The sequence below is a fragment of the Oncorhynchus masou genome, unplaced genomic scaffold, assembly GCF_036934945.1.
Source record: "Oncorhynchus masou masou isolate Uvic2021 unplaced genomic scaffold, UVic_Omas_1.1 unplaced_scaffold_1451, whole genome shotgun sequence".
NCBI lineage: Eukaryota > Metazoa > Chordata > Actinopteri > Salmoniformes > Salmonidae > Oncorhynchus > Oncorhynchus masou.
Window position 1 is genome coordinate 25673 of NW_027004487.1, and position 26828 is coordinate 52500.

General features: G+C 48.5%; 1 protein-coding gene across 1 annotated transcript in view; it reads right to left on the reverse strand.

The window, feature by feature from the left end:
* Window positions 1-26828, reverse strand: part of LOC135530886 (protein sidekick-2-like) — a gene marked incomplete at its 3' end in the record, with an annotated part of 130942 nt that overhangs the window by 20750 nt on the left and 83364 nt on the right. Inside the window, exons 28-39 of the mRNA XM_064959060.1 lie at window positions 22238-22432; window positions 21543-21744; window positions 21029-21132; window positions 19769-19839; window positions 19492-19627; window positions 18638-18694; window positions 17832-17933; window positions 17548-17663; window positions 13770-13956; window positions 7531-7668; window positions 5997-6158; window positions 188-313 (exon numbers count right to left, since the gene is read on the reverse strand). Of these exons, the coding sequence (XP_064815132.1) occupies window positions 188-313; window positions 5997-6158; window positions 7531-7668; window positions 13770-13956; window positions 17548-17663; window positions 17832-17933; window positions 18638-18694; window positions 19492-19627; window positions 19769-19839; window positions 21029-21132; window positions 21543-21744; window positions 22238-22432 (1596 nt within the window). The remainder of the gene's footprint in view (window positions 1-187; window positions 314-5996; window positions 6159-7530; window positions 7669-13769; window positions 13957-17547; window positions 17664-17831; window positions 17934-18637; window positions 18695-19491; window positions 19628-19768; window positions 19840-21028; window positions 21133-21542; window positions 21745-22237; window positions 22433-26828) is intronic.

The window sequence follows — 26828 nt, forward strand, 5'->3', positions numbered from 1 at the left end:
GGGTGGGTTTTGCACTTTCACACTATTCCAACTGGTTCCGTTGGTTCCATTGGTTCCACTGGTTCCATTGGTTCCACTGGTTCCATTGGTTCCATTGGTTCCACTGGTTCCATTGGTTCCATTGGTTCCATTTGTTCAGTTGCACCAGGCAAGCCTACAGTCTAATATCTAACATCCCTGGACTCACCAGAGGGCCTGGCCTCAATGACGTAGCGTGTAATGGGAGCTCGGCCTGGGTCTCCACTGGTCCAGTGTAGGGTGAGGGCCGTGCCGTACCGGGAGATAAAGGGTTCACCTGGAGGGCCTGGGGCTCCTAGAGGGGTGGGGTGGGGAGAGGAGGGGAGGAGGGGAGGGGTGGGGAGGGGGAGAGGAGGGGGATGGGAGGGGGTGGGGAGGGGAGGAGGGGATGGGGGAGGGGTGGGGAGAGGAGGGGAAGGGTGGGGAGAGGATGGGAGGGGATGGGGGAGGGGGTGGGGGAGGAGGAGGGGAGAGGATGGGAGGGGTAGGGAGAGGAGGGGAGGGGGAGGATGGGGGAGGGGGGGGGAGAGGAGGGGGAGAGGATGGGAGGGGTAGGGAGAGGAGGGGGAGAGGATGGGGGAGGGGGTGGGGAGAGGAGGGGGAGAGGATGGGGGAGGGTGGGGAGAGGATGGGAGGGGTGGGGAGAGGAGAGGAGGGGATGGGGGAGGGGTGGGGGAGAGGAGGGGAGGGGTGGGAGAGGAGGGGAGAGGATGGGAGAGGTGGGGAGAGAGAAGGGGAGAGGATGGGAGGGGTGGGGAGAGGAGGGGAGAGGATGGGAGGGGTGGGGAGAGGAGGGGAGAGGATGGGAGGGGTGGGGAGAGGATGGGAGAGGATGGGAGGGGTGGGGAGAGGAGGGGAGAGGAGGGGAGGGGTGGGGAGAGGAGGGGAGGGGTGGGGAGAGGAGGGGAGGGGTGGGGTGGGGAGAGGAGGGGAGAGGATGGGAGGGGTGGGGAGAGGAGGGGAGGATGGGAGGAGTGTGGAGAGGAGGGGAGAAAAGGGGATGGCAGGGATGGGAGGGGAGGGGTGGGGGAGAGGAGAGGAGGGAGGGGGGAGAGGAGGGGTGGAGTGGGGAGAGGAGGGGTGGAGTGGGGGAGAGGAGGGGAGAGAATGGGAGAGGAGGGGTGGGGTGGGGAGAGGAGGGGGAGAGAATGGGAGGGGTGGGGAGGGGAGAGAGGAGGGGATGGGGGAGGGGTGGGGAGAGGAGGGGAAGGGTGGGGGAGAGGATGGGAGGGGTAGGGGGGAGGGGTGGGGAGAGGAGGGGAGGGGTGGGGAGAGGAGGGGAGAGGATGGGGGAGGGGTGGGGGAGAGGAGGAGGGGGAGAGGATGGGAGGGGTGGGGGAGGAGGAGAGGAGGGGATGGGGGAGGGGGGGGGGAGGAGGGGGGGGGTGGGGGAGAGGAGGGGAGAGGATGGGAGAGGTGGGGAGAGGAGGGGAGAGGATGGGAGGGGTGGGGGAGAGGGGGGGAGAGGATGGGAGGGGTGGGGAGAGGAGGGGAGAGGATGGGAGGGGTGGGGAGAGGAGGGGAGAGGATGGGAGGGGTGGGGAGAGGAGTGGAGGGGTGGGGAGAGGATGGGAGGGGTGGGGAGAGGAGGGGAGAGGATGGGAGGGGTGGGGAGAGGAGAGGAGGGGAGGATGGGAGGAGTGGGGAGAGGAGGGGAGAAAAGGGGATGGCAGGGATGGGAGGGGAGGGGTGGGGAGAGGAGTGGATGGGTAGGGAGAGGAGGGAAGGGAAGGGGAGAGGAGGGGTGGAGTGGGGAGAGGAGAGGAGAGTAGGGGATGGTTAGGGAGAGGAGAGGACAGGAGAGGAGGGAAGGGGAGAGGAGGGGTGGAGTGGGGAGAGGAGGGGAGGAGGGGAGGGGTGGGGAGAGGAGGGGAGAGGATGGGAGGGGTGGGGAGAGGAGGGAAGGGGAGAGGTGGGGGGAGTGGGGAGAGGAGGGGTGGAGCGGGGAGAGGAGGGGGAGTGGGGAGAGGAGGGGGGAGTGGGGAGAGGTGGGGAGGAGGGGAGGGGTGGGGAGAGGAGGGGAGAGGAGAGGATGGGAGGGGTGGGGAGAGGATGGGTGGGGTGAGGAGAGGAGGGGAGAGGATGGGAGGGGAGGGGAGGATGGGAGGGGTGGGGAGAGGAGGGGTGGAGTGGGGAGAGGAGGGGATGGGTAGGGAGAGGAGAGGAGAGGAGGGAAGGGGTGGAGTGGGGAGAGGAGGGGATGGGTAGGGAGAGGAGAGGAGAGGAGAGGAGGGAGGGAAGGGGAGAGGAGGGGATGGGTAGGGAGAGGAGAGGAGGGAAGGGGAGAGGGAGGGGGAGGGGGAGAGTGGGGGAGAGGGGACGGGGGAGTGGGGAGAGGAGGGGGGGAGTGGGGAGAGGCGGGGGGAGTGGGGAGAGGAGGGGGAGTGGGGGAGAGGGAGGGGGAGTGGGGGAGAGGAGGGGGAGTGGGGAGAGGCGGGGGAGTGGGGAGAGGAGGGGGGAGTGGGGAGAGGAGGGGGGAGTGGGGAGAGGAGGGGGGAGTGGGGAGAGGCGGGGGAGTGGGGAGAGGAGGGGGAGGGGGGAGAGGAGGGGTGGAGTGGGGAGAGGAGAGGAGAGTAGGGGATGGTTAGGGAGAGGAGAGGACAGGAGAGGAGGGAAGGGGAGAGGAGGGGTGGAGTGGGGAGAGGAGGGGAGGAGGGGGAGGGGTGGGGAGAGGAGGGGAGAGGATGGGAGGGGTGGGGGAGAGGAGGGAAGGGGAGAGGTGGGGGAGTGGGGAGAGGAGGGGTGGAGTGGGGAGAGGAGGGGGAGTGGGGAGAGGAGGGGGAGTGGGGAGAGGTGGGGAGGAGGGGGAGGGGTGGGGAGAGGGAGGGGAGAGGAGAGGATGGGAGGGGTGGGGGAGAGGATGGGTGGGGTGAGGAGAGGAGGGGAGAGGATGGGAGGGGAGGGGGAGGATGGGAGGGGTGGGGAGAGGAGGGGTGGAGTGGGGGAGAGGAGGGGATGGGTAGGGAGAGGAGAGGAGAGGAGGGAAGGGGTGGAGTGGGGAGAGGAGGGGATGGGTAGGGAGAGGAGAGGAGAGGAGAGGAGGGAGGGAAGGGGAGAGGAGGGGATGGGTAGGGAGAGGAGAGGAGGGAAGGGGAGAGGAGGGGGAGGGGGGGAGTGGGGAGAGGGACGGGGGAGTGGGGAGAGGAGGGGGAGTGGGGAGAGGCGGGGGAGGGGGGAGAGGAGGGGGAGTGGGGAGAGGGAGGGGGAGTGGGGAGAGGAGGGGGAGTGGGGGAGAGGCGGGGGAGTGGGGAGAGGGAGGGGGAGTGGGGGAGAGGAGGGGGAGTGGGGGAGAGGGGAGGGGGGAGTGGGGAGAGGCGGGGGAGTGGGGAGAGGAGGGGGAGTGGGGAGAGGAGGGGTGGAGTGGGGAGAGGAGAGGAGAGTAGGGGATGGTTAGGGAGAGGAGAGGACAGGAGAGGAGGGAAGGGGAGAGGAGGGGTGGAGTGGGGGAGAGGAGGGGAGGAGGGGAGGGGTGGGGAGAGGAGGGGGAGAGGATGGGAGGGGTGGGGGAGAGGAGGGAAGGGGAGAGGTGGGGGGAGTGGGGGAGAGGAGGGGTGGGAGCGGGGAGAGGAGGGGGAGTGGGGAGAGGAGGGGGAGTGGGGAGAGGTGGGGAGGAGGGGAGGGGTGGGGGAGAGGAGGGAGAGGAGAGGATGGGAGGGGTGGGGAGAGGATGGGTGGGGTGAGGAGAGGAGGGGAGAGGATGGGAGGGGAGGGGGAGGATGGGAGGGGTGGGGAGAGGAGGGGTGGAGTGGGGAGAGGAGGGGATGGGTAGGGAGAGGGAGAGGAGAGGAGGGAAGGGGTGGAGTGGGGAGAGGAGGGGATGGGTAGGGAGAGGAGAGGAGAGGAGAGGAGGAGGGAGGGAAGGGGAGAGGGAGGGGATGGGTAGGGAGAGGAGAGGGAGGGAAGGGGAGAGGAGGGGGAGGGGGAGTGGGGAGAGGGACGGGGGAGTGGGGAGAGGAGGGGGAGTGGGGAGAGGCGGGGGAGTGGGGAGAGGAGGGGGAGTGGGGAGAGGAGGGGGAGTGGGGGAGGAGGAGGGGGAGTGGGGAGAGGCGGGGGAGTGGGGAGAGGAGGGGGAGTGGGGAGAGGAGGGGGAGTGGGGGAGAGGAGGGGGAGTGGGGGAGAGGCGGGGGAGGGGGGGAGAGGGAGGGGGAGTGGGGAGAGGAGGGGGAGTGGGGAGAGGAGGGGGAGTGGGGAGAGGGAGGGGGAGTGGGGAGAGGCGGGGGAGTGGGGGAGAGGAGGGGGAGTGGGGGAGAGGAGGGGATGGGTAGGGAGAGGAGAGGAGGGAAGGGGAGAGGAGGGGGAGGGGGAGTGGGGAGAGGACGGGGGAGTGGGGAGAGGGGAGGGGGAGTGGGGAGAGGCGGGGGAGTGGGGAGAGGAGGGGGAGTGGGGAGAGGAGGGGGAGTGGGGGAGAGGAGGGGGGAGTGGGGAGAGGCGGGGGAGTGGGGAGAGGAGGGGGAGGGGGAGAGGAGGGGGAGTGGGGAGAGGCGGGGGAGTGGGGAGAGGAGGGGGAGTGGGGGAGAGGAGGGGGAGTGGGGAGAGGAGGGGGAGTGGGGAGAGGAGGGGGGAGTGGGGAGAGGAGGGGGGAGTGGGGAGAGGAGGGGGGAGTGGGGAGAGGAGGGGGGAGTGGGGAGAGGAGGGGGGAGTGGGGAGAGGAGGGGGGAGTGGGGAGAGGAGAGGAGATGAGTTGAACAGATATGTACATTCTGTAATATGACAAACAGAGCATTGACAAAGCCAGCAGTAGGGAGAAAACCTTTTTAAACTTTTTTAAACTGGGAGGTACTAGCTGAAATTGTCCAATAAGAACACAGACCTTCATTTTCTGTTGCAAAACATCTCGCTACAGTGTTCCCTACTGAACACGACCTATGACCAGTCAGGCTACCTTCTCCTGGTCCGGTAGTGATGTTAGCTGGACCAGAGATACTGTTACATACCTTCTCCTGGTCCAGTAGTGATGTTAGCTGGACCAGAGATAGTTACATACCTTCTCCTGGTCCAGTAGTGATGTTAGCTGGACCAGAGATACTGTGTTACATACCTTCTCCTGGTCCAGTAGTGATGTTAACTGGACCAGAGATACTGTGTTTACATACCTTCTCCTGGTCCGGTAGTGATGTTAGCTGGACCAGAGATACTGTTACATACCTTCTCCTGGTCCAGTAGTGATGTTAGCTGGACCAGAGATACTGTTACATACATTCTCCTGGTCCAGTAGTGATGTTAGCTGGACCAGAGATACTGTTACATACCTTCTCCTGGTCCGGTAGTGATGTTAACTGGACCAGAGATACTGTGTTTACATACCTTCTCCTGGTCTAGTAGTGATGTTAGCTGGACCAGAGATACTGTGTTTACATACCTTCTCCTAGTCCGGTAGTGATGTTAGCTGGACCAGAGATACTGTTACATACCTTCTCCTGGTCCAGTAGTGATGTTAGCTGGACCAGAGATACTGTTACATACCTTCTCCTGGTCCGGTAGTGATATTAACTGGACCAGAGATACTGTTACATACCTTCTCCTGGTCCAGTAGTGATGTTAGCTGGACCAGAGATAGTTACATACCTTCTCCTGGTAGCTGGACCAGAGATATTGTTACATACCTTCTCCTGGTCCAGTAGTGATGTTAGCTGGACCAGAGATACTGTGTTTACATACCTTCTCCTGGTCCAGTAGTGATGTTAGCTGGACCAGAGATACTGTGTTTACATACCTTCTCCTGGTCCAGTAGTGATGTTAGCTGGACCAGAGATACTGTTACATACCTTCTCCTGGTCCGGTAGTGATGTTAGCTGGACCAGAGATACTGTTACATACCTTCTCCAGGTCCGGTAGTGATGTTAGCTGGACCAGAGATACTGTTACATACCTTCTCCTGGTCCAGTAGTGATGTTAGCTGGACCAGAGAAACTGTGTTTACATACCTTCTCCTGGTCCAGTAGTGATGTTAGCTGGACCAGAGATACTGTGTTTCATACCTTCTCCAGGTCCGGTAGTGATGTTAGCCTCCACCTCCGGCCCGTAGGTGAGGGTCTTGGCCCGGATCCTGAAGTTATAGGTCACCCCATCAGCCAGGTCCTTAATCTTCATCCACAGGGGGGTGCTGCCCTTCACGTCCACTGTGACTATCTTACTAACACCTGGAGTGGAGTAGAGAGGAGACAGAGAGGAGTCAGTATAGAGATACAGGCTGGAGATACTGGAGGCTAGAAGCTACACCACATCCCTACTGACAGTTCATGGTAGCATCTTTCCACATCCATACTGACAGTTCATGGTAGCATTTTTCCACATCCATACTGACAGTTCATGGTAGCATCTTTCCACCTCCCTACTGACAGTTCATGGTAGCATCTTTCCACCTCCCTACTGACAGTTCATGGTAGCATCTTTCCACCTCCCTACTGACAGTTCATGGTAGAATCTTTCCACATCCATACTGACAGTTCATGGTAGCATCTTTCCACCTCCCTACTGACAGTTCATGGTAGCATCTTTCCACATCCATACTGACAGTTCATGGTAGCATCTTTCCACCTCTCTACTGACAGTTCATGGTAGCATCTTTCCACATCCATACTGACAGTTCATGGTAGCATCTTTCCACCTCCCTACTGACAGTTCATGGTATATAAGCATAAGTGTCCCCTCCAGATAAACAGATGTGACCTATCACTGCACCCCTCCAGATAGAGAGACATGTTCCTCCACCATACCAGCTATTAGCTGGGTTCTCTCTCAACAGGAGAGAGAGGAGGTTGTAAACAAGCTGCCTGCATGTGGCCCCAGGCCCGGCCTAGAACTACCCAGCTGTAACAGATTAGAACACCAATCTAAGACCCTGGCGGCGGTGATGCTAGCCTGTGACTGTAAATCATCTCACGGACTGATAGTAAACTATCCAGCTATCTGGGTAGTTTAAAGGCCTAACAAGGTAACTAACAGCCTTCCAGGCTCCAGAGGTTCTCACCGTCCAGGGGTATGTGTGTGTGTGTGTGTGTGTGTGTGTGTGTGTGTGTGTGTGTGTGTGTGTGTGTGTGCATGTTTGCGTGCGTGTGTATGCGTGTATGTGTGTGTGTGTGTGTGTGTGTGTGTCTGTGTGTGTGTGTGTGTGTGTGTGTGTGTGTGCATGTTTGCGTGCGTGTGTGTGTGTATGTGTGTGTGTGTGTGTGTGTGCATGTTTGCGTGCGTGTGTGTGTGCATAAGTTCATGTGTGTGTGTGTGTGCATAAGTTCATGTGTGTGTGTGTGTGTGTGTGTGTGTGTGCATGTTTGCGTGCGTGTGTGTGTATGTGTGTGTATGTGTGTGTGTCTGTTTGTCTGTGTGTGCATGTTTGCATGCGTGTGTGTGTGTGTATGTGTGTGTGTGTGTGCATAAGTTCATGTGTGTGTGTGTGTTTTCTCACTATCAACACTGTGTGTGTGTGTGTTTGTGTCTCACCATCCATGAGTCTGTGTGTGTGCGCGTGTGTGTGCGCATGCGTTCATGTGTGTGTGTGTGTGTGTGTCTCACCATCAACAGGTGTGCAGGGCTCGTAGACCAGGCGGTAGCCCTCGATGATGCCGTTGGCCTGGCCTGGCTCTCCCCACGACATGTTGACTGACGTGGTGGTCAGCTCACTGAAGTGGAGGAAGCTGGGTCTGCTGGGGGCTGGAGAGGAGGAAGAGGGGGAGGGAGGGGGAAGGAGGGAGAGGGAGGAGAGAGGGGGCGAGATAGAGAGGGAAAGAGGGAAACAGGAGAGGGAGAGAGAGAGCCATGGTTAGGGAAGGAGGGAGAGGGAGGAGAGAGGGGAAGATAACGAGGGAAACAGGAGAGGGAGGAGAGAGGAGAGAGGAGAGGGAGAGAGAGCCATGGTTAGGGAAGGAGGGAGAGGGAGGGAGGAGAGAGGGGGAGATAAAGAGGGAAACAGGAGAGGGAGGAGAGAGGAGAGGGAGAGAGAGCCATGGTTAGGGAAGGAGGGAGAGGGAGGAGAGAGGGGGAGATAAAGAGGGAAACAGGAGAGGGAGAGGAGAGGGAGAGAGAGCCACGGTTAGGGAAGGACACTTAGGCTGGCGCACCAGGTCCTGTCAGGTCCTAGATCACATGACAACTCCCTCCATCCGGGATATGCTGTTGTACAAATCCAACACACTACTGAAAGCCTTACCTGGAAAGCCACTATGTGATTGAGTTTAGTCCATATCCTGGCAGTCTGCTTCATTCATCAAAGTCATTATACTGAAGCAATACTAGTATTATTCTTGAGGACTGGGACAGATACAATCATCCATTCATCCCCTGACCTTCTGGAAGTCATGTGAGAATTCTGCATTAAATTGCCAAGGCTTTTGGGTTGGCTCCTCTCCCAGTTACCCTGCAGAGCAGAGAGGAGCGGGGAGCCAGAGTATTCTGTGGTCTCCTCAGTACTTCATCCCCTCTGCCTCTCTCTGCAATGTCACAGTCCTTCAAGAGGCCGGGTGACCAGCCTGGCTGCGGGAAACACCAGAGGAATTCATTCTGTAAACTGACTCCCCTCCAGAACCCGCAGAGGAGGTTTTAGTGTGTTTGTCTGCAGGGGGGTGACTGACTGAACACAGGCCTCTTTGTGTGTGTCAGTAGTGTGGCAGGACGTGGGTCAGAACAACCCAATCCCCATCACTCTACAGTACCGGGGTTGAATGGCGAGAACACGGTAACTGAGATTTACCGAGGGCTAAAATCAAATCAAATCAAATGTTATTTGTGAATAATTTTGCACGCCCAATTTTTCAGTTTTTGATTTGTTAAAAAAGCTTGAAATATCCAATAAATGTCGTTCCACTTCATGATTGTGTCCCACTTGTTGTTGATTCTTCACAAAAAAAAATACAGTTTTATATCTTTATGTTTGAAGCCTGAAATGTGGCAAAAGGTCGCAAAGTTCAAGGGGGCCGAAAACTTTCGCAAGGCACTGTAGATGGCCTAGCCTATGTCTTTCAGGAAATACATTTAGCCTGATATTTAGCTAATGAATGATGGGTGATGCATCATGAGCTTCTAACCTATAGCCTCGGTGTCTTGCGCAAAACGCACACACCTGTGCTCCACTGGCCTCTCCTTAAAAAACGCTCCTTACTGTAGCTCTTGGAGTCCCATGCAGGAAAAACTAGACTAGCTTGCTGGGCATCATTTTGCAGCATTTCTTATACCAACAGACTAAAATAAGAGGGACGCAAAACTCTTGCAGCCAGTAGAACTCACTGGTAGTCTGAAAGAATAACAGCCAGTAGAACTCACTGGTAGTCAGAAAGAATAACAGCCAATAGAACTAACTGGTAGTCTGAAAGAAGAACAGCCAGTAGAACTCACTGGTAGTCTGAAAGAATAACAGCCAGCAGAACTCACTGGTAGTCTGAAAGAATAACAGCCAGTAGAACTCACTGGTAGTCTGAAAGAAGAACAGCCAGTAGAACTCACTGGTAGTCTGAAAGAATAACAGCCAGTAGAACTCACTGGTAGTCTGAAAGAATAACAGCCAGTAGAACTCACTGGTAGTCTGAAAGAAGGACAGCCAGTAGAACTCACTGTTCGTCTGAAAGAAGAACAGCCAGTAGAACTCACTGGTAGTCTGAAAGAATAACAGCCAGTAGAACTCACTGGTAGTCTGAAAGAAGAACAGCCAGTAGAACTCACTGGTAGTCTGAAAGAAGAACAGCCAGTAGAACTCACTGGTAGTCTGAAAGAATAACAGCCAGTAGAACTCACTGGTAGTCTAAAAGAAGAGTGAGCGTGCGATGGCGGTAGGCTGTAGTAGTTATTTATTCAGACCCATAACCAACCATTCATTCTTGGTGAAGAGAAATGAAAGCCCTCTGCATCTCATTCTAGTCCTGCATTATTCAAGGATGTGATTAGAATGATGAAGATAAGGACCATGAAACGTGTTTTATTTAACTGTTGAAAGCGAGAGAGAGAAAGAGGAGGAAGGCTAATAACATCAGGGGAAATATTATGAAAGGTATATATGCGTCAGCCTACTAATTATACAAATAGGCCCTATTATATTTAACATTTAAAATCTAATTTGCTCGCCTATACTTGGAACTTTGTAGTCTGCATGTTCTGCACCAGAACCACATGTTCTCTCCCTGCTTTATCTTGGTTGAACGAAGCACGTAATTCCAGTCTATATAATACAGTATAATACAATGCAGTACAGTAATACAGTATAATACAATGCAGTACAGTAATACAGTATAATACAATGCAGTACAGTAATATAGTATAATACAGTACAGTAATACAGTATAATACAATACAGTACAGTAATACAGTATAATACAATGCAGTACAGTAATACAGTATAATACAATACAGTACAGTAATACAGTATAATACAATGCAGTACAGTAATACAGTATAATACAATGCAGTACAGTAATACAGTATAAGACAATACAGTAATACATTATAATACAATGCAGTACAGTAATATAGTATAATACAGTACAGTAATACAGTATAATACAATGCAGTACAGTAATACAGTATAATACAATGCAGTACAGTAATACAGTATAATACAATGCAGTACAGTAATACAGTATAAGACAATACAGTAATACATTATAATACAATGCAGTACAGTAATATAGTATAATACAGCACAGTAATACAGTATAATACAACGCAGTACAGTAATACATTATAATACAATGCAGTACAGTAATATAGTATAATACAGTACAGTAATACAGTATAATACAATGCAGTACAGTAATACAGTATAATACAATGCAGTACAGTAATACAGTATAATACAATGCAGTACAGTAATACAGTATAATACAATACAGTAATACAGTATAATACAATGCAGTACAGTAATATAGTATAATACAGTACAGTAATACAGTATAATACAATACAGTACAGTAACACAGTATAATACAATGCAGTACAGTAATACAGTATAATACAATGCAGTACAGTAATACAGTATAATACAATGCAGTACAGTAATACAGTATAATACAATGCAGTACAGTAATACAGTATAATACAATGCAGTACAGTAATATAGCATAATACAATACAGTAATACAGTATAATACAATGCAGTACAGTAATACAGTATAATACAATGCAGTACAGTAATATAGCATAATACAATACAGTAAAACAGTATAATACAATGCAGTACAGTAATACAGTATAATACAATGCAGTACAGTAATACAGTATAATACAATACAGTAATACAGTATAATACAATACAGTACAGTAATACAGTATAATACAATCCAGTACAGTAATACAGTATAATACAATACAGTAATACAGTATAATACAATGCAGTACAGTAATACAGTATAATACAATACAGTAATACAGTATAATACATTACAGTACAGTAATACAGTATAATACAATGCAGTACAGTAATACAGTATAATACAATGCAGTACAGTAATACAGTATAATACAGTACGGTAATACAGTATAATACAATACAGTACAGTAATACAGTATAATACAATGCAGTACAGTAATATAGTATAATACAATGCAGTACAGTAATATAGTATAATACAATACAGTAATACAGTATAATACAATACAGTAATACAGTATAATACAATGCAGTACAGTAATATAGTATAATACAGTACAGTAATACAGTATAATACAATACAGTACAGTAATACATTATAATACAATGCAGTACAGTAATACAGTACAATACAGTACAGTAATACAGTACAATACAGTACAGTAATACATTATAATACAATACAGTACAGTAATACAGTACAATACAGTACAGTAATACAGTATAATACAATACAGTACAGTAATACATTATAATACAATGCAGTACAGTAATACAGTACAATACAGTACAGTAATACAGTATAATACAATACAGTACTGTAATACAGTTCACACTCAAAAAGATTAGCTACTGGAGCTAGTTTCATGTATTTACCCAAGAGAGCACATAGCCAGCTACATCTATTGGCTTTTTATTTTTTAATCAAATCCAGACAGAATATGCTTCATATGCTTTTGAATAAATGTCCGGTTTTGGCGGGACATACCGGGTAACCCAGGAGAAAAATACTGGGAAAATATTCAACCCTATACAGTACCATCCTCCTCCTCCTCTTCCTCTATCGTGTCATCAGGCTTCCATTCCACCTCTGTGATTTCCCCATGAAAACGTTAGTAGTAGCTGTCAAATCCTTATCAATAAGACTCAAACCACCCCCTCACCCCGTTGACTGTTAGTTCCCATATCCTGGGTCCAAACCTGTCGCATGTATGTCCTATTTACTGTAAGGCAAGGGGACAACATTGACGGTTACACAATCTGTGTGCAGGACGTGTCCCTGGTGCTGAATACCAGTGACAGTGAATACTCAAGCTGACAGCTCTCATCCGTTTCTCCTGTAGTAAGATATTGTGACTGTAGTGGGCACAGGGTCCCGAGGATATCCTTCAAACTGAACTGGGACATGAGGACAGAGAGGGCACAGGGTCCCGAGGATATCCTTCAAACTGAACTGGGACATGAGGACAGATAGGGCACAGGGTCCCGAGGATATCCTTCAAACTGAACTGGGACATGAGGACAGAGAGGGCACAGGGTCCCGAGGATATCCTTCAAACTGAACTGGGACATGAGGACAGAGAGGGCACAGGGTCCCGAGGATATCCTTCAAACTGAACTGGGACATGAGGACAGAGAGGGCACAGGGTCCCGAGGATATCCTTCAAACTGAACTGGGACATGAGGACAGAGAGGGCACAGGGTCCCGAGGATATCCTTCAAACTGAACTGGGACATGAGGACAGAGAGGGCACAGGGTCCCGAGGATATCCTTCAAACTGAACTGGGACATGAGGACAGAGAGGGCACAGGGTCCCGAGGATATCCTTCAAACTGAACTGGGACATGAGGACAGAGAGGGCACAGGGTCCCGAGGATATCCTTCAAACTGAACTGGGACTTGAGGACAGAGAGGGCACAGGGTCCCGAGGATATCCTTCAAACTGAACTGGGACATGAGGACAGAGAGGGCACAGGGTCCCGAGGATATCCTTCAAACTGAACTGGGACATGAGGACAGAGAGGGCACAGGGTCCCGAGGATATCCTTCAAACTGAACTGGGACTTGAGGACAGAGAGGGCACAGGGTCCCGAGGATATCCTTCAAACTGAACTGGGACATGAGGACAGAGAGGGCACAGACAGACAGACAGACAGACAGACAGACAGACAGACAGACAGACGGGAGTAGCACAGTTAAGGTACAGATAGTTACACAGTGTGTAGTGCGTACTACTGAGAACCACTGAGTCAGAGCTGAAAGCTCTCATCTGTTTCTCATGCAGTGCACTACTGTGGCAGGGAACAGAGACCTGAGCATATCCTTCAAACTGGCACTTGAGAACATGGGAACAGTGAGTGGGAGATAGAAAGGGACAGAAGAAGAGGGAGCCTAATGGTGGTGGGAAGCACAGATACAGTAGTAGATGTGATGCAGTGCTGTTGGTCAGCTTCCTACTCTTACTGTAACTCTGTACTGTCCTACTGACTGGCTCTAACCCAGTCACTTTGGCTTAGAGCTCACCTGCTTGTTGAGACCGCCCTCTGGTGGGCAATTGAAGGATACTACATATACTGTCGGTGGTGTGTCTGTGTGTGTCAGTGTGCATGTGTGTGTGTGTTTGTGTGTCCTTTACCGGCCTGCTGTACGTGTGTGTGTGTGTGTGTGTGTGGCCCTTACCAGCCTGTTGTGTTCGGCCCCTGGTCGGGGGACTCCGGGGCCCGTCCCCTGCTGCGTTGAAAGCTGCTACACTGATCATGTATGTGGTATAGCCAGTCAGGTTCTTAATCTTGACGCCGAGCTCTGGGAGGAACATGGTACGCAGTCTCTCTGTCTCATTCTGCAGCTGGAACTCCCAGAAGTAGATCTAGAATACATGATGAAGGGTCAGAGGTCATTTTCAGATAGAGCTATAATACATGATGAAGGGTCAGAGGTTATTTTCAGATAGAGCTATAATACATGATGAAGGGTCAGAGGTCATTTTCAGATAGAGCTATAATACACAATGAAGGGTCAGAGGTCATTTTCAGATAGAGCTATAATACATGATGAAGGGTCAGAGGTCATTTTCAGATAGAGCTATAATACATGATGAAGGGTCAGAGGTTATTTTCAGATAGAGCTATAATACATGATGAAGGGTCAGAGGTCATTTTCAGATAGAGCTATAATACACGATGAAGGGTCAGAGGTCATTTTCAGATAGAGCTATAATACATGATGAAGGGTCAGAGGTCATTTTCAGATAGAGCTATAATACATGATGAAGGGTCAGAGGTTATATTCACATTCTATCAGTTGTTTCACTTACTTCATCTATGGCTTAGCATGTTGCCTGTTGTGTATGTATGTATGTATGTATGTATGTACAGTGCCTTGCGAAAGTATTCGGCCCCCTTGAATTTTGCGACCTTTTGCCATATTTCAGGCTTCAAACATAAAGATATAAAAAAGTATTTTTTTGTGAAGAATCAACATCAAGTGGGACACAATCATGAAGTGGAACGACATTTATTGGATATTTCAAACTTTTTTAACAAATCAAAAACTGAAAAATTGGGCGTGCAAAATTATTCAGGCCCCACATGCTCTACAGTATGGTATACTACAGTATGGTATACCACAGACCCACATGCTCTACAGTATGGTATACTACAGTATGGTATACCACAGACCCACATGCTCTACAGTATGGTATACTACAGTATGGTATACCACAGACCCACATGTTCTACAGTATGTTATACTACAGTATGGTATACTACAGACCCACATGCTCTACAGTATGCTATACTACAGTATGGTATACTACAGTATGCTATACTACAGATCCACATGTTCTACAGTATGCTATACTACAGTAGGGTATACTACATACAATATGCTAAACTACAGACCCACATGCTCTACAGTATGGTATACTACAGTATGGTATACCACAGACCCACATGTTCTACAGTATGCTATACTACAGTATGGATTACTACAGACCCACATGCTCTACAGTATGGTATACTACAGACCCACATGCTCTACAGTATGCTATACTACAGACCCACATGCTCTACAGTATGCTATGCTACAGTATGGTATACTACAGACACACATGCTCTACAGTATGGTATACTACAGAACCACATGCTCTACAGTATGCTATACTACAGTATGGTATAATACAGTATGGTATACTACAGACACACATGCTCTACAGTATGCTATACTACAGACCCACATGCTCTACAGTATGCTATACTACAGTATGGTATACTACAGACACACAAGCTCTACAGTATGCTATACTACAGTATGGTATACTACAGTATGCTATACTACAGATCCACATGTTCTACAGTATGCTATACTACAGTAGGGTATACTACATACAATATGCTAAACTACAGACCCACATGCTCTACAGTATGCTATACTACAGTATGGATTACTACAGACCCACATGCTCTACAGTATGCTATATTACAGTATGGTATACTACAGTATGCTATACTACAGACACACATGCTCTACAGTATGCTATACTACATTATGGTATACTACATACCCACACACTCTACAGTATGGTACACTACAGACCCACATGCTCTACAGTATGCTATACTACAGTATGGTATACTACAGACACACATGCTCTACAGTATGGTATACTACAGAACCACATGCTCTGCAGTATGCTATATTACAGTATGGTATACTACAGTATGCTATACTACAGACACACATGCTCTACAGTATGCTATACTACAGACCCACACACTCTACAGTATGGTATACTACAGACACACATGCTCTACAGTATGGTATACTACAGACCCACATGCTCTACAGTATGCTATACTACAGACCCACATGCTCTACAGTATGCTATACTACAGTATGCTATACTACAGTACGCTATACTACAGTATGGTATACTACAGACCCCCATGCTCTACAGTATGGTATACTACAGACCCACATGCTCTACAGTATGCTATACTACAGACCCACATGCTCTACAGTATGCTATACTACAGTATGCTATACTACAGTATGGTATACTACAGTATGGTATACTACAGACCCACACGCTCTACAGTCTGCTATACTACAGACCCACATGCTCTACAGTATGGTATACTACAGACCCACATGTTCTACAGTATGCTATACTACAGTATGGTATACTACAGACCCACATGCTCTACAGTATGGTATACTACAGTATGCTATACTACAGACCCACATGCTCTACAGTATGGTATACTACAGACCCACATGCTCTACAGTATGGTATACTACAGACACACATGCTCTACAGTATGGTATACTACAGACCCACATGCTCTACAGTATGCTATATTACAGTATGCTATACTACAGTACTCTATACTACAGTATGGTATACTACAGACCCCCATGCTCTACAGTATGGTATACTACAGACCCACATGGTCTACAGTATGCTATACTACAGTATGGTATACTACAGACCCACATGCTCTACAGTATGGTATACTACAGTATGCTATACTACAGTATGGTATACTACAGTATGCTATACTACAGACCCACATGCTCTACAGTATGGTATACTACAGACCCACATGCTCTACAGTATGGTATACTACAGACACACATGCTCTACAGTATGGTATACTACAGACCCACATGCTCTACAGTATGCTATATTACAGTATGCTATACTACAGTACGCTATACTACAGTATGGTATACTACAGACCCCCATGCTCTACAGTATGCTATACTACAGACCCACTTGCTCTACAGTATGCTATACTACAGACCCACATGCTCTACAGTCTGCTATACTACAGACCCACATGCTCTACAGTATGGTATACTACCGACCCACATGTTCTACAGTATGGTATACTACAGTATGCTATACTACAGACCCACATGCTCTACAGTATGCTATACTACCGACCCACATGTTCTACAGTATGGTATACTACAGTATGCTATACTACAGACCCACATGTTCTACAGTATGGTATACTACAGTATGCTATACTACAGACCCACATGTTCTACAGTATGGTATACTACAGTATGCTATACTACAGACCCACATGTTCTACAGTATGGTATACTACAGTATGCTATACTACAGACCCACATGCTCTACAGTATGGTATACTACCGACCCACATGTTCTACAGTATGGTATACTACAGTATGCTATACTACAGACCCACATGCTCTACAGTATGCTATACTACCGACCCACATGTTCTACAGTATGGTATACTACAGTATGCTATACTACAGACCCACATGCTCTACAGTATGCTATACTACAGTATGCTATACTACAGACCCACATGCTCTACAGTATGCTATACTACAGACCCACATGCTCTACAGTATGCTATATTACAGACCCACATGTTAGAAGTGGTTCAGGTTAAGTGATTGCCCAGATTGTGATCCTCACCTTGTACCCCTGTATGTCTCCATTCTGAGAGTCAAGAGGAGGCGGGCTCCATGTGACATCCAGCTGGGTGGCTGTTGATGATTGGATGGTCACAGATTGGGGCGGGGCTGTTGGAACTGGAGTGGAGTGGAGGGGTAAACATTCAATAGTGATAGTGATACTGGTCAGACCAGGTCCAATTCATATGTCACATACCTTTAAATAGTTGAGCTGTGCTTGGCTTCGTTTTCCAAAACAGTGGAACCACTAAGGACAATAAAGTTGATCTCATCATCGCTTCTTACCTGCCTCTCCTACAAACACTTCCTGTGGCGTGCTGGTAGGTCCCTCTCCCACGGCGTTGTACACACTTAGGCGGATCTCGTAACGCTTGTGTTTACTCAAGTCTGTGGGGGGAGAAACACAGAAAGAGTTATCTGGCCTGGGAGGACCATCCAACAGCAGTGTAACTGCTCATACAACTATATGAGCTGAAGGAAAAGCAGAGAGATCAAGTGAAGAGGTCAAAGGTCAGGACACAACCTGATGAGGAAAAGGTAAAACAACACCATGACAGGATGGTTAAATATTAAGACAAATGAGGAAGAGCAGATATGTGGGATGTTGGCAAACACACACTGACATAAACATACGTTTACACACACAGATGATTGTCAGGCAGACAGAGAGAGAGAGGAAGCTGAGGGGAGGATGGCTGATTGTCAGGCAGACAGAGAGAGAGAGGAAGCTGAGGGGAGGATGGCTGATTGTCAGGCAGACAGAGAGAGAGACAGAGGAAGCTGCCGAGGGGAGGATGGCTGATTGTCAGGCAGACAGAGAGAGAGGAAGCTGAGGGGAGGATGGCTGATTGTCAGGCAGACAGAGAGAGAGACAGAGGAAGCTGCCGAGGGGAGGATGGCTGATTGTCAGGCAGACAGAGAGAGAGAGAGACAGAGGAGGCTGCCGAGGGGAGGATGGCTCATCATAAGGGCCAGAACGGAGCGAATGGAAACATGTGTCTGATGTACTTGATACCATTCCACTAATTCCGCTCCAGTCATTACCACGGGCCACTCCTCCCCACCAGCCTCCCGTGATACAGTGGACTTACTATCAAGCTCGTACTGGGTGAGAGAGGACTCGCTCAGGTTCCTCACACTGTAGGGGACTAGAGGGTGACGGACCAGGGTGGGAGGAGGGGTGAGGGAGGAGGGAGAGGGAGGAGGGAGAACAGAACACAGGGAGTCAGGGCAGCCACCATAAAGAGGAGAGAGGGAGGAGAAAGAGAGAGGGAGAGGAGAGAGATGGGGGAGAGAGAGGGAGGAGAGAGAGGGAGGGGGAGGAGAGAGAGGGAGGGAGAGAGAGGGGGAGAGAGAGGGAGGAGAAAGAGAGGGAGGAGAGAGAGGGGGAGTTGAGAGAGGGGGAGGAGAGAGAGAGGCGGAGAGAGAGGGAGGAGAGAGAGAGGGGGAGAGAGAGGGAGGAGAGAGAGGGGGAGGAGAGAAAGGGAGGAGAGAGAGGGAGGAGAGAGAGGGAGGGAGAGAGAGAGGGGGGGAGGAGAGAGAGGGAGAGAGAGAGGGAGAGGGAGGAGAGAGGGAGGAGAGAGAGGGAGGAGGAGGGGGAGGAGAAAGAGAGAGAGGCAGAGGAGAGGGGAGGAGAGGGATGAGAGAAGGTGAGGGAGGAGAGAGAGGGAGGAGAGAGAGAGAGGGAGGAGAGAGAGGGAGGAGAGGGGGAGGGGAGAAGAGAGAGAGGCAGAGGAGAGGGGGATGAGAGGGAGGAGAGAGAAGGTGAGGGAGGAGAGAGAGGGAGGAGAGAGGGGGAGGAGAGAGAGAGAGAGGGAGGAGAGAGAGGGAGCAGGCTGATGTCATGTCTTCATGGTAACATGTGAACAGAGTAGACCCACAGTCACCCAAAGGCTGAGCTGAGGAAAAGGTTAAGGAAACAAACAGAGGTCAGAGGTCAACTCACCGGTGAGCTCGGCCCAGTTGGAGGCGGGCCTGTTGATGGTGCGTATGGTGAAGCTACGGAGGCGGTCGTATTGTAACTCCCGGTATCGTACCCTGAACCCCAGCAGCACCCCGTTTATCTGCTTCTCAGCAGGCGGCTGGAAGGGGATCCATCACATTTATTCACAAAGACCTTTTTATATCCACGGTCCCACATCAACAAAGTGAACCCAGCCTAGACCACCAGACTTAAAAACAACACAAGGAAACTATCTGGAAGAGAGAAAACTGCACCTTACCTCCCATCGGACCAGCACCGACGTGGTGGTGTGGGGTGTAACAGAGAGGATTGTGGGAGCTTTGTCTGGGGCTGTGTGGAGACAGATATAGGGGTATCGTTGAACTGGTGGACTGTATGAACACTGGTAAGGGCCACACACACACACACACACACACACACACACACACACACACACACACACACACACACACACACACACACACACACACACACACACACACAGTAGGGCTATTGTGTCAACAAGCACAAGCAGTGTGATTCTCTGACACTCAGTATGAGAGAGAGAGACAGCAATGAGAGACAGCAATCAGAGAGACAGAAATGGCTGCCAAGTGAGGAGGACTGTCTGTCTCCCAGTACAGTGGAGTGACTAGACACAGGTCTCATGAGGATAACCCAGCAAAAACAGCATTGAATCAACATGAACCTGGGTTCAAATAATGGACAGTTTGGCTCAATGAACCCAACAAAATAGTTCCTCATTTGAAAAACTATCTGGCACTACAGGCAGACTTAAGCAAACTCTAAAAACCCTGTCCATCTGGCACTACAGGCAGACTTAAACAAACTCTCAAAACCCTGTCTATCTGGCACTACAGGCAGACTTAAACAAACTCTCAAAACCCTGTCCATCTGGCACTACAGGCAGACTTAAGCAAACTCTCAAAACCCTGTCCATCTGGCACCAAAGGCAGACTTAAAGAAACTCTCAAAACCCTGTCCATCTGGCACTACAGGCAGACTTAAGCAAACTCTCAAAACCCTGTCCATCTGGCACCAAAGGCAGACTTAAAGAAACTCTCAAAACCCTGTCCATCTGGCACTACAGGCAGACTTAAGCAAACTCTCAAAACCCTGTCCATCTGGCACCAAAGGCAGACTTAAACAAACTCTCAAAACCCTGTCCATCTGGCACTACAGGCAGACTTAAGCAAACTCTCAAAACCCTGTCCATCTGGCACTACAGGCAGACTTAAACAAACTCTCAAAACCCTGTCCATCTGGCACTACAGGCAGACTTAAACAAACTCTCAAAATATATACCATCTGGCACCAAAGGCAGACTTAAGCAAACTCTCAATACCCTGTCCATCTGGTACTACAGGCAGACTTAAGCAAACTCTCAATACCCTGTCCATCTGGCACTACAGGCAGACTTAAAAAACTCTCAAAATATTTACAAGATTTGAAAAAGGTTTGGGAAAGCGAGTTTGCAGGGCTACGGAGTCAGCCAGTCTCATTTCCATGATGTCCTTACCGTCCTGCAGTGTGGTGACAGCCTCACTCTCCTGGCTGTACTCACTGTCCCCGATGTCGTTGGTGGCTTTCACTCTGAACTGGTAGGAGGTGAACGGCTTGAGGCTGGCAGGAGAGAATGTCCCCTGTCAGTTCACTTGTCTTCAACCTGGAGTTATCCTAGACGTACTAGATAGTGTGGTAACACTGTGTTTAAAGGCTGCCTACATAAACACATTCATAACCCCACACAACACATTCATAACCCTACATAAACACATTCATAACCCTACATAAGGACATTCATAACCCTACATAACACATTCATAACCCTACATAAACACATTCATAACCCTACATAACACATTCATAACCCTACATAACACAGTCCTTTAAATGTGAATATGGTCTCTCTGCCCTCTGACCTGCACTAGATAGGGTACTAGGTATTATTCTAGGTAGTGCATAGGGTAGGGTACTAGGTAGGGTGCTAGGTAGTGCATAGGGTAGGGTACTAGGTAGGGTGTATACTGTACCTGTCCACTATGTAGGAGCTGGCCTCGTGGTTGACCGATGCAGAGTGGACAGTCCAGTTACTATCTGGTAGCTCTCTGTACTGCACCGTGTAGTATCGGACAGGTGACAGGCCGTCGCTACCTGGTTCCCATGACAACATCACGCTGCGCGCCTGCACGTCCTCCTGGGGCACTGTGGGACGGCTGGCTGGCTGGGGCCGTGCTGAGGGGGCGGGGCAAACACACAGCGTCAATCACCATTCCCATACATAACCGCAATGACGGTAATAAATCAGTCAATCAATGAATGAAAAAATTAATAAATAGATGCGAAAATACAAATATAAATAAATAAATACATGAAGTAAATAAACACATGAAAACACAAACAATATGTCAAATAATAAATAAAATAAGTAAATAATTGAAAGCTACATTATGTTTGCACTATTCCCTCCCCAGTGGGGTCAGTACCTACCTCTCTTCTCTGTCGTGACCACCAGGGCCTCTACAGCCCCCCCCAGCCCTATTCCCTCCCCAGTCAGGTCAGTACCTACCTCTCTTCTCTGTCGTGACCACCAGGGCCTCTACAGCCCCCCCCAGCCCTATTCCCTCCCCAGTCAGGTCAGTACCTACCTCTCTTCTCTGTCGTGACCACCAGGGCCTCTACAGCCCCCCCCCAGCCCTATTCCCTCCCCAGTCGGGTCAGTACCTACCTCTCTTCTCTGTCGTGACCACCAGGGCCTCGGCAGCTTCTCCCCAGCCCTTGCGCGTCTGAGCGGTGAGGCGGAACACATAGACGGACTCTGGTTTCAGTCCAGATGCTGTATACTGTCGTGCACTGGGGCTCAGCACGTCCACAGTGGCAGCGTTGCTATTGGAGGTGTTCCGTCTGTGTGTGATCTGATAGGCTAGGTCGGAGAGAGGAACAGCACGATTCAGTACGGGAAACGATCTGTTGACCACCTAAAATGTTGAAATGTTGTCAATAAAGAACATGGACATAGATCTCATAGTGTCTTAGAGGAAGGGACAATGTAATAAACAGAATGTGGATAGTGTCTTAGAGGAACCAGGGACAATGTAATAAACAGAATGTGGATAGTGTCTTAGAGGAACCAGGGACAATGTAATAAACAGAATGTGGATAGTGTCTTAGAGGAACCAGGGACAATGTAATAAACAGAATGTGCTTAGTGTCTTAGAGGAACCAGGGACAATGTAATAAACAGAATGTGGATAGTGTCTTAGAGGAACCAGGGACAATGTAATAAACAGAATGCGGATAGTGTCTTAGAGGAACCAGGGACAACGTAATAAACAGAATGTGGATAGTGTCTTAGAGGAACCAGGGACAATGTAATAAACAGAATGTGGATAGTGTCTTAGAGGAACCAGGGACAATGTAATAAACAGAATGTGGATAGTGTCTTAGAAGAACCAGGGACAATGTAATAAACAGAATGTGGATAGTGTCTTAGAGGAACCAGGGACAACGTAATAAACAGAATGTGGATAGTGTCTTGTCTTAGAGGAACCAGGGACAATGTAATAAACAGAATGTGGATAGTGTCTTAGAGGAACCAGGGACAATGTAATAAACAGAATGTGGATAGTGTCTTAGAGGAACCAGGGACAACGTAATAAACAGAATGTGGATAGTGTCTTGTCTTAGAGGAACCAGGGACAACGTAATAAACAGAATGTGGATAGTGTCTTAGAGGAACCAGGGACAACGTAATAAACAGAATGTGGATAGTGTCTTAGAGGAACCAGGGACAACGTAATAAACAGAATGTGGATAGTGTCTTAGAGGAACCAGGGACAACGTAATAAACAGAATGTGGATAGTGTCTTAGAGGAACCAGGGACAATGTAATAAACAGAATGTGGATAGTGTCTTAGAGGAACCAGGGACAACGTAATCAACAGAATGTGGATAGTGTCTTAGAGGAACCAGGGACAACGTAATAAACAGAATGTGGATAGTGTCTTAGAGGAACCAGGGACAATGTAATAAACAGAATGTGGATAGTGTCTTAGAGGAACCAGGGACAACGTAATAAACAGAATGTGGATAGTGTCTTAGAGGAACCAGGGACAATGTAATAAACAGAATGTGGATAGTGTCTTAGAGGAACCAGGGACAATGTAATAAACAGAATGTGGATAGTGTCTTAGAGGAACCAGGGACAACGTAATAAACAGAATGTGGATAGTGTCTTAGAGGAACCAGGGACAACGTAATAAACAGAATGTGGATAGTGTCTTAGAGGAACCAGGGACAATGTAATAAACAGAATGTGGATAGTGTCTTAGAGGAACCAGGGACAACGTAATAAACAGAATGTGGATAGTGTCTTAGAGGAACTAGGGACAATGTAATAAACAGAATGTGGATAGTGTCTTAGAGGAACCAGGGACAATGTAATAAACAGAATGTGGATAGTGTCTTAGAGGAACCAGGGACAATGTAATAAACAGAATGTGGATAGTGTCTTAGAGGAACCAGGGACAACGTAATAAACAGAATGTGGATAGTGTCTTAGAGGAACCAGGGACAATGTAATAAACAGAATGTGGATAGTGTCTTGTCTTAGAGGAACCAGGGACAATGTAATAAACAGAATGTGGATAGTGTCTTGTCTTAGAGGAACCAGGGACAATGTAATAAACAGAATGTGGATAGTGTCTTGTCTTAGAGGAACCAGGGACAACGTAATAAACAGAATGTGGATAGTGTCTTAGAGGAACCAGGGACAACGTAATAAACAGAATGTGGATAGTGTCTTAGAGGAACCAGGGACAATGTAATAAACAGAATGTGGATAGTGTCTTAGAGGAACCAGAGACAACGTAATAAACAGAATGTGGATAGTGTCTTAGAGGAACCAGGGACAATGTAATAAACAGAATGTGGATAGTGTCTTAGAGGAACCAGGGACAATGTAATAAACAGAATGTGGATAGTGTCTTAGAGGAACCAGGGACAACGTAATAAACAGAATGTGGATAGTGTCTTAGAGGAACCAGGGACAACGTAATAAACAGAATGTGGATAGTGTCTTAGAGGAACCAGGGACAACGTAATAAACAGAATGTGGATAGTGTCTTGTCTTAGAGGAACCAGGGACAATGTAATAAACAGAATGTGGATAGTGTCTTAGAGGACCAGGGACAACGTAATCAACAGAATGTGGATAGTGTCTTAGAGGAACCAGGGACAATGTAATAAACAGAATGTGGATAGTGTCTTAGAGGAACCAGGGACAATGTAATAAACAGAATGTGGATAGTGTCTTGTCTTAGAGGAACCAGGGACAATGTAATAAACAGAATGTGGATAGTGTCTTGTCTTAGAGGAACCAGGGACAACGTAATAAACAGAATGTGGATAGTGTCTTAGAGGAACCAGGGACAACGTAATAAACAGAATGTGGATAGTGTCTTAGAGGAACCAGGGACAATGTAATAAACAGAATGTGGATAGTGTCTTAGAGGAACCAGAGACAACGTAATAAACAGAATGTGGATAGTGTCTTAGAGGAACCAGGGACAATGTAATAAACAGAATGTGGATAGTGTCTTAGAGGAACCAGGGACAATGTAATAAACAGAATGTGGATAGTGTCTTAGAGGAACCAGGGACAACGTAATAAACAGAATGTGGATAGTGTCTTAGAGGAACCAGGGACAACGTAATAAACAGAATGTGGATAGTGTCTTAGAGGAACCAGGGACAACGTAATAAACAGAATGTGGATAGTGTCTTGTCTTAGAGGAACCAGGGACAATGTAATAAACAGAATGTGGATAGTGTCTTAGAGGACCAGGGACAACGTAATCAACAGAATGTGGATAGTGTCTTAGAGGAACCAGGGACAATGTAATAAACAGAATGTGGATAGTGTCTTAGAGGAACCAGGGACAATGTAATAAACAGAATGTGGATAGTGTCTTAGAGGAACCAGGGACAATGTAATAAACAGAATGTGGATAGTGTCTTAGAGGAACCAGGGACAATGTAATAAACAGAATGTGGATAGTGTCTTAGAGGAACCAGGGACAACGTAATAAACAGAATGTGGATAGTGTCTTAGAGGAACCAGGGACAATGTAATAAACAGAATGTGGATAGTGTCTTAGAGGAACCAGGGACAACGTAATAAACAGAATGTGGATAGTGTCTTAGAGGAACCAGGGACAATGTAATAAACAGAATGTGGATAGTGTCTTAGAGGAACCAGGGACAATGTAATAAACAGAATGTGGATAGTGTCTTAGAGGAACCAGGGACAACGTAATAAACAGAATGTGGATAGTGTCTTAGAGGAACCAGGGACAATGTAATAAACAGAATGTGGATAGTGTCTTAGAGGAACCAGGGACAACGTAATAAACAGAATGTGGATAGTGTCTTGTCTTAGAGGAACCAGGGACAATGTAATAAACAGAATGTGGATAGTGTCTTGTCTTAGAGGAACCAGGGACAATGTAATAAACAGAATGTGGATAGTGTCTTAGAGGAACCAGGGACAACGTAATAAACAGAATGTGGATAGTGTCTTGTCTTAGAGGAACCAGGGACAACGTAATAAACAGAATGTGGATAGTGTCTTGTCTTAGAGGAACCAGGGACAACGTAATAAACAGAATGTGGATAGTGTCTTGTCTTAGAGGAACCAGGGACAACGTAATAAACAGAATGTGGATAGTGTCTTGTCTTAGAGGAACCAGGGACAATGTAATAAACAGAATGTGGATAGTGTCTTAGAGGAACCAGGGACAACGTAATAAACAGAATGTGGATAGTGTCTTAGAGGAACCAGGGACAACGTAATAAACAGAATGTGGATAGTGTCTTAGAGTAACCAGGGACAACGTAATAAACAGAATGTGGATAGTGTCTTAGAGGAACCAGGGACAACGTAATAAACAGAATGTGGATAGTGTCTTAGAGGAACCAGGGACAATGTAATAAACAGAATGTGGATAGTGTCTTAGAGGAACCAGGGACAACGTAATAAACAGAATGTGGATAGTGTCTTAGAGGAACCAGGGACAATGTAATAAACAGAATGTGGATAGTGTCTTAGAGGAACCAGGGACAATGTAATAAACAGAATGTGGATAGTGTCTTAGAGGAACCAGGGACAATGTAATAAACAGAATGTGGATAGTGTCTTAGAGGAACCAGGGACAATGTAATAAACAGAATGTGGATAGTGTCTTAGAGGAACCAGGGACAATGTAATAAACAGAATGTGGATAGTGTCTTAGAGGAACCAGGGACAATGTAATAAACAG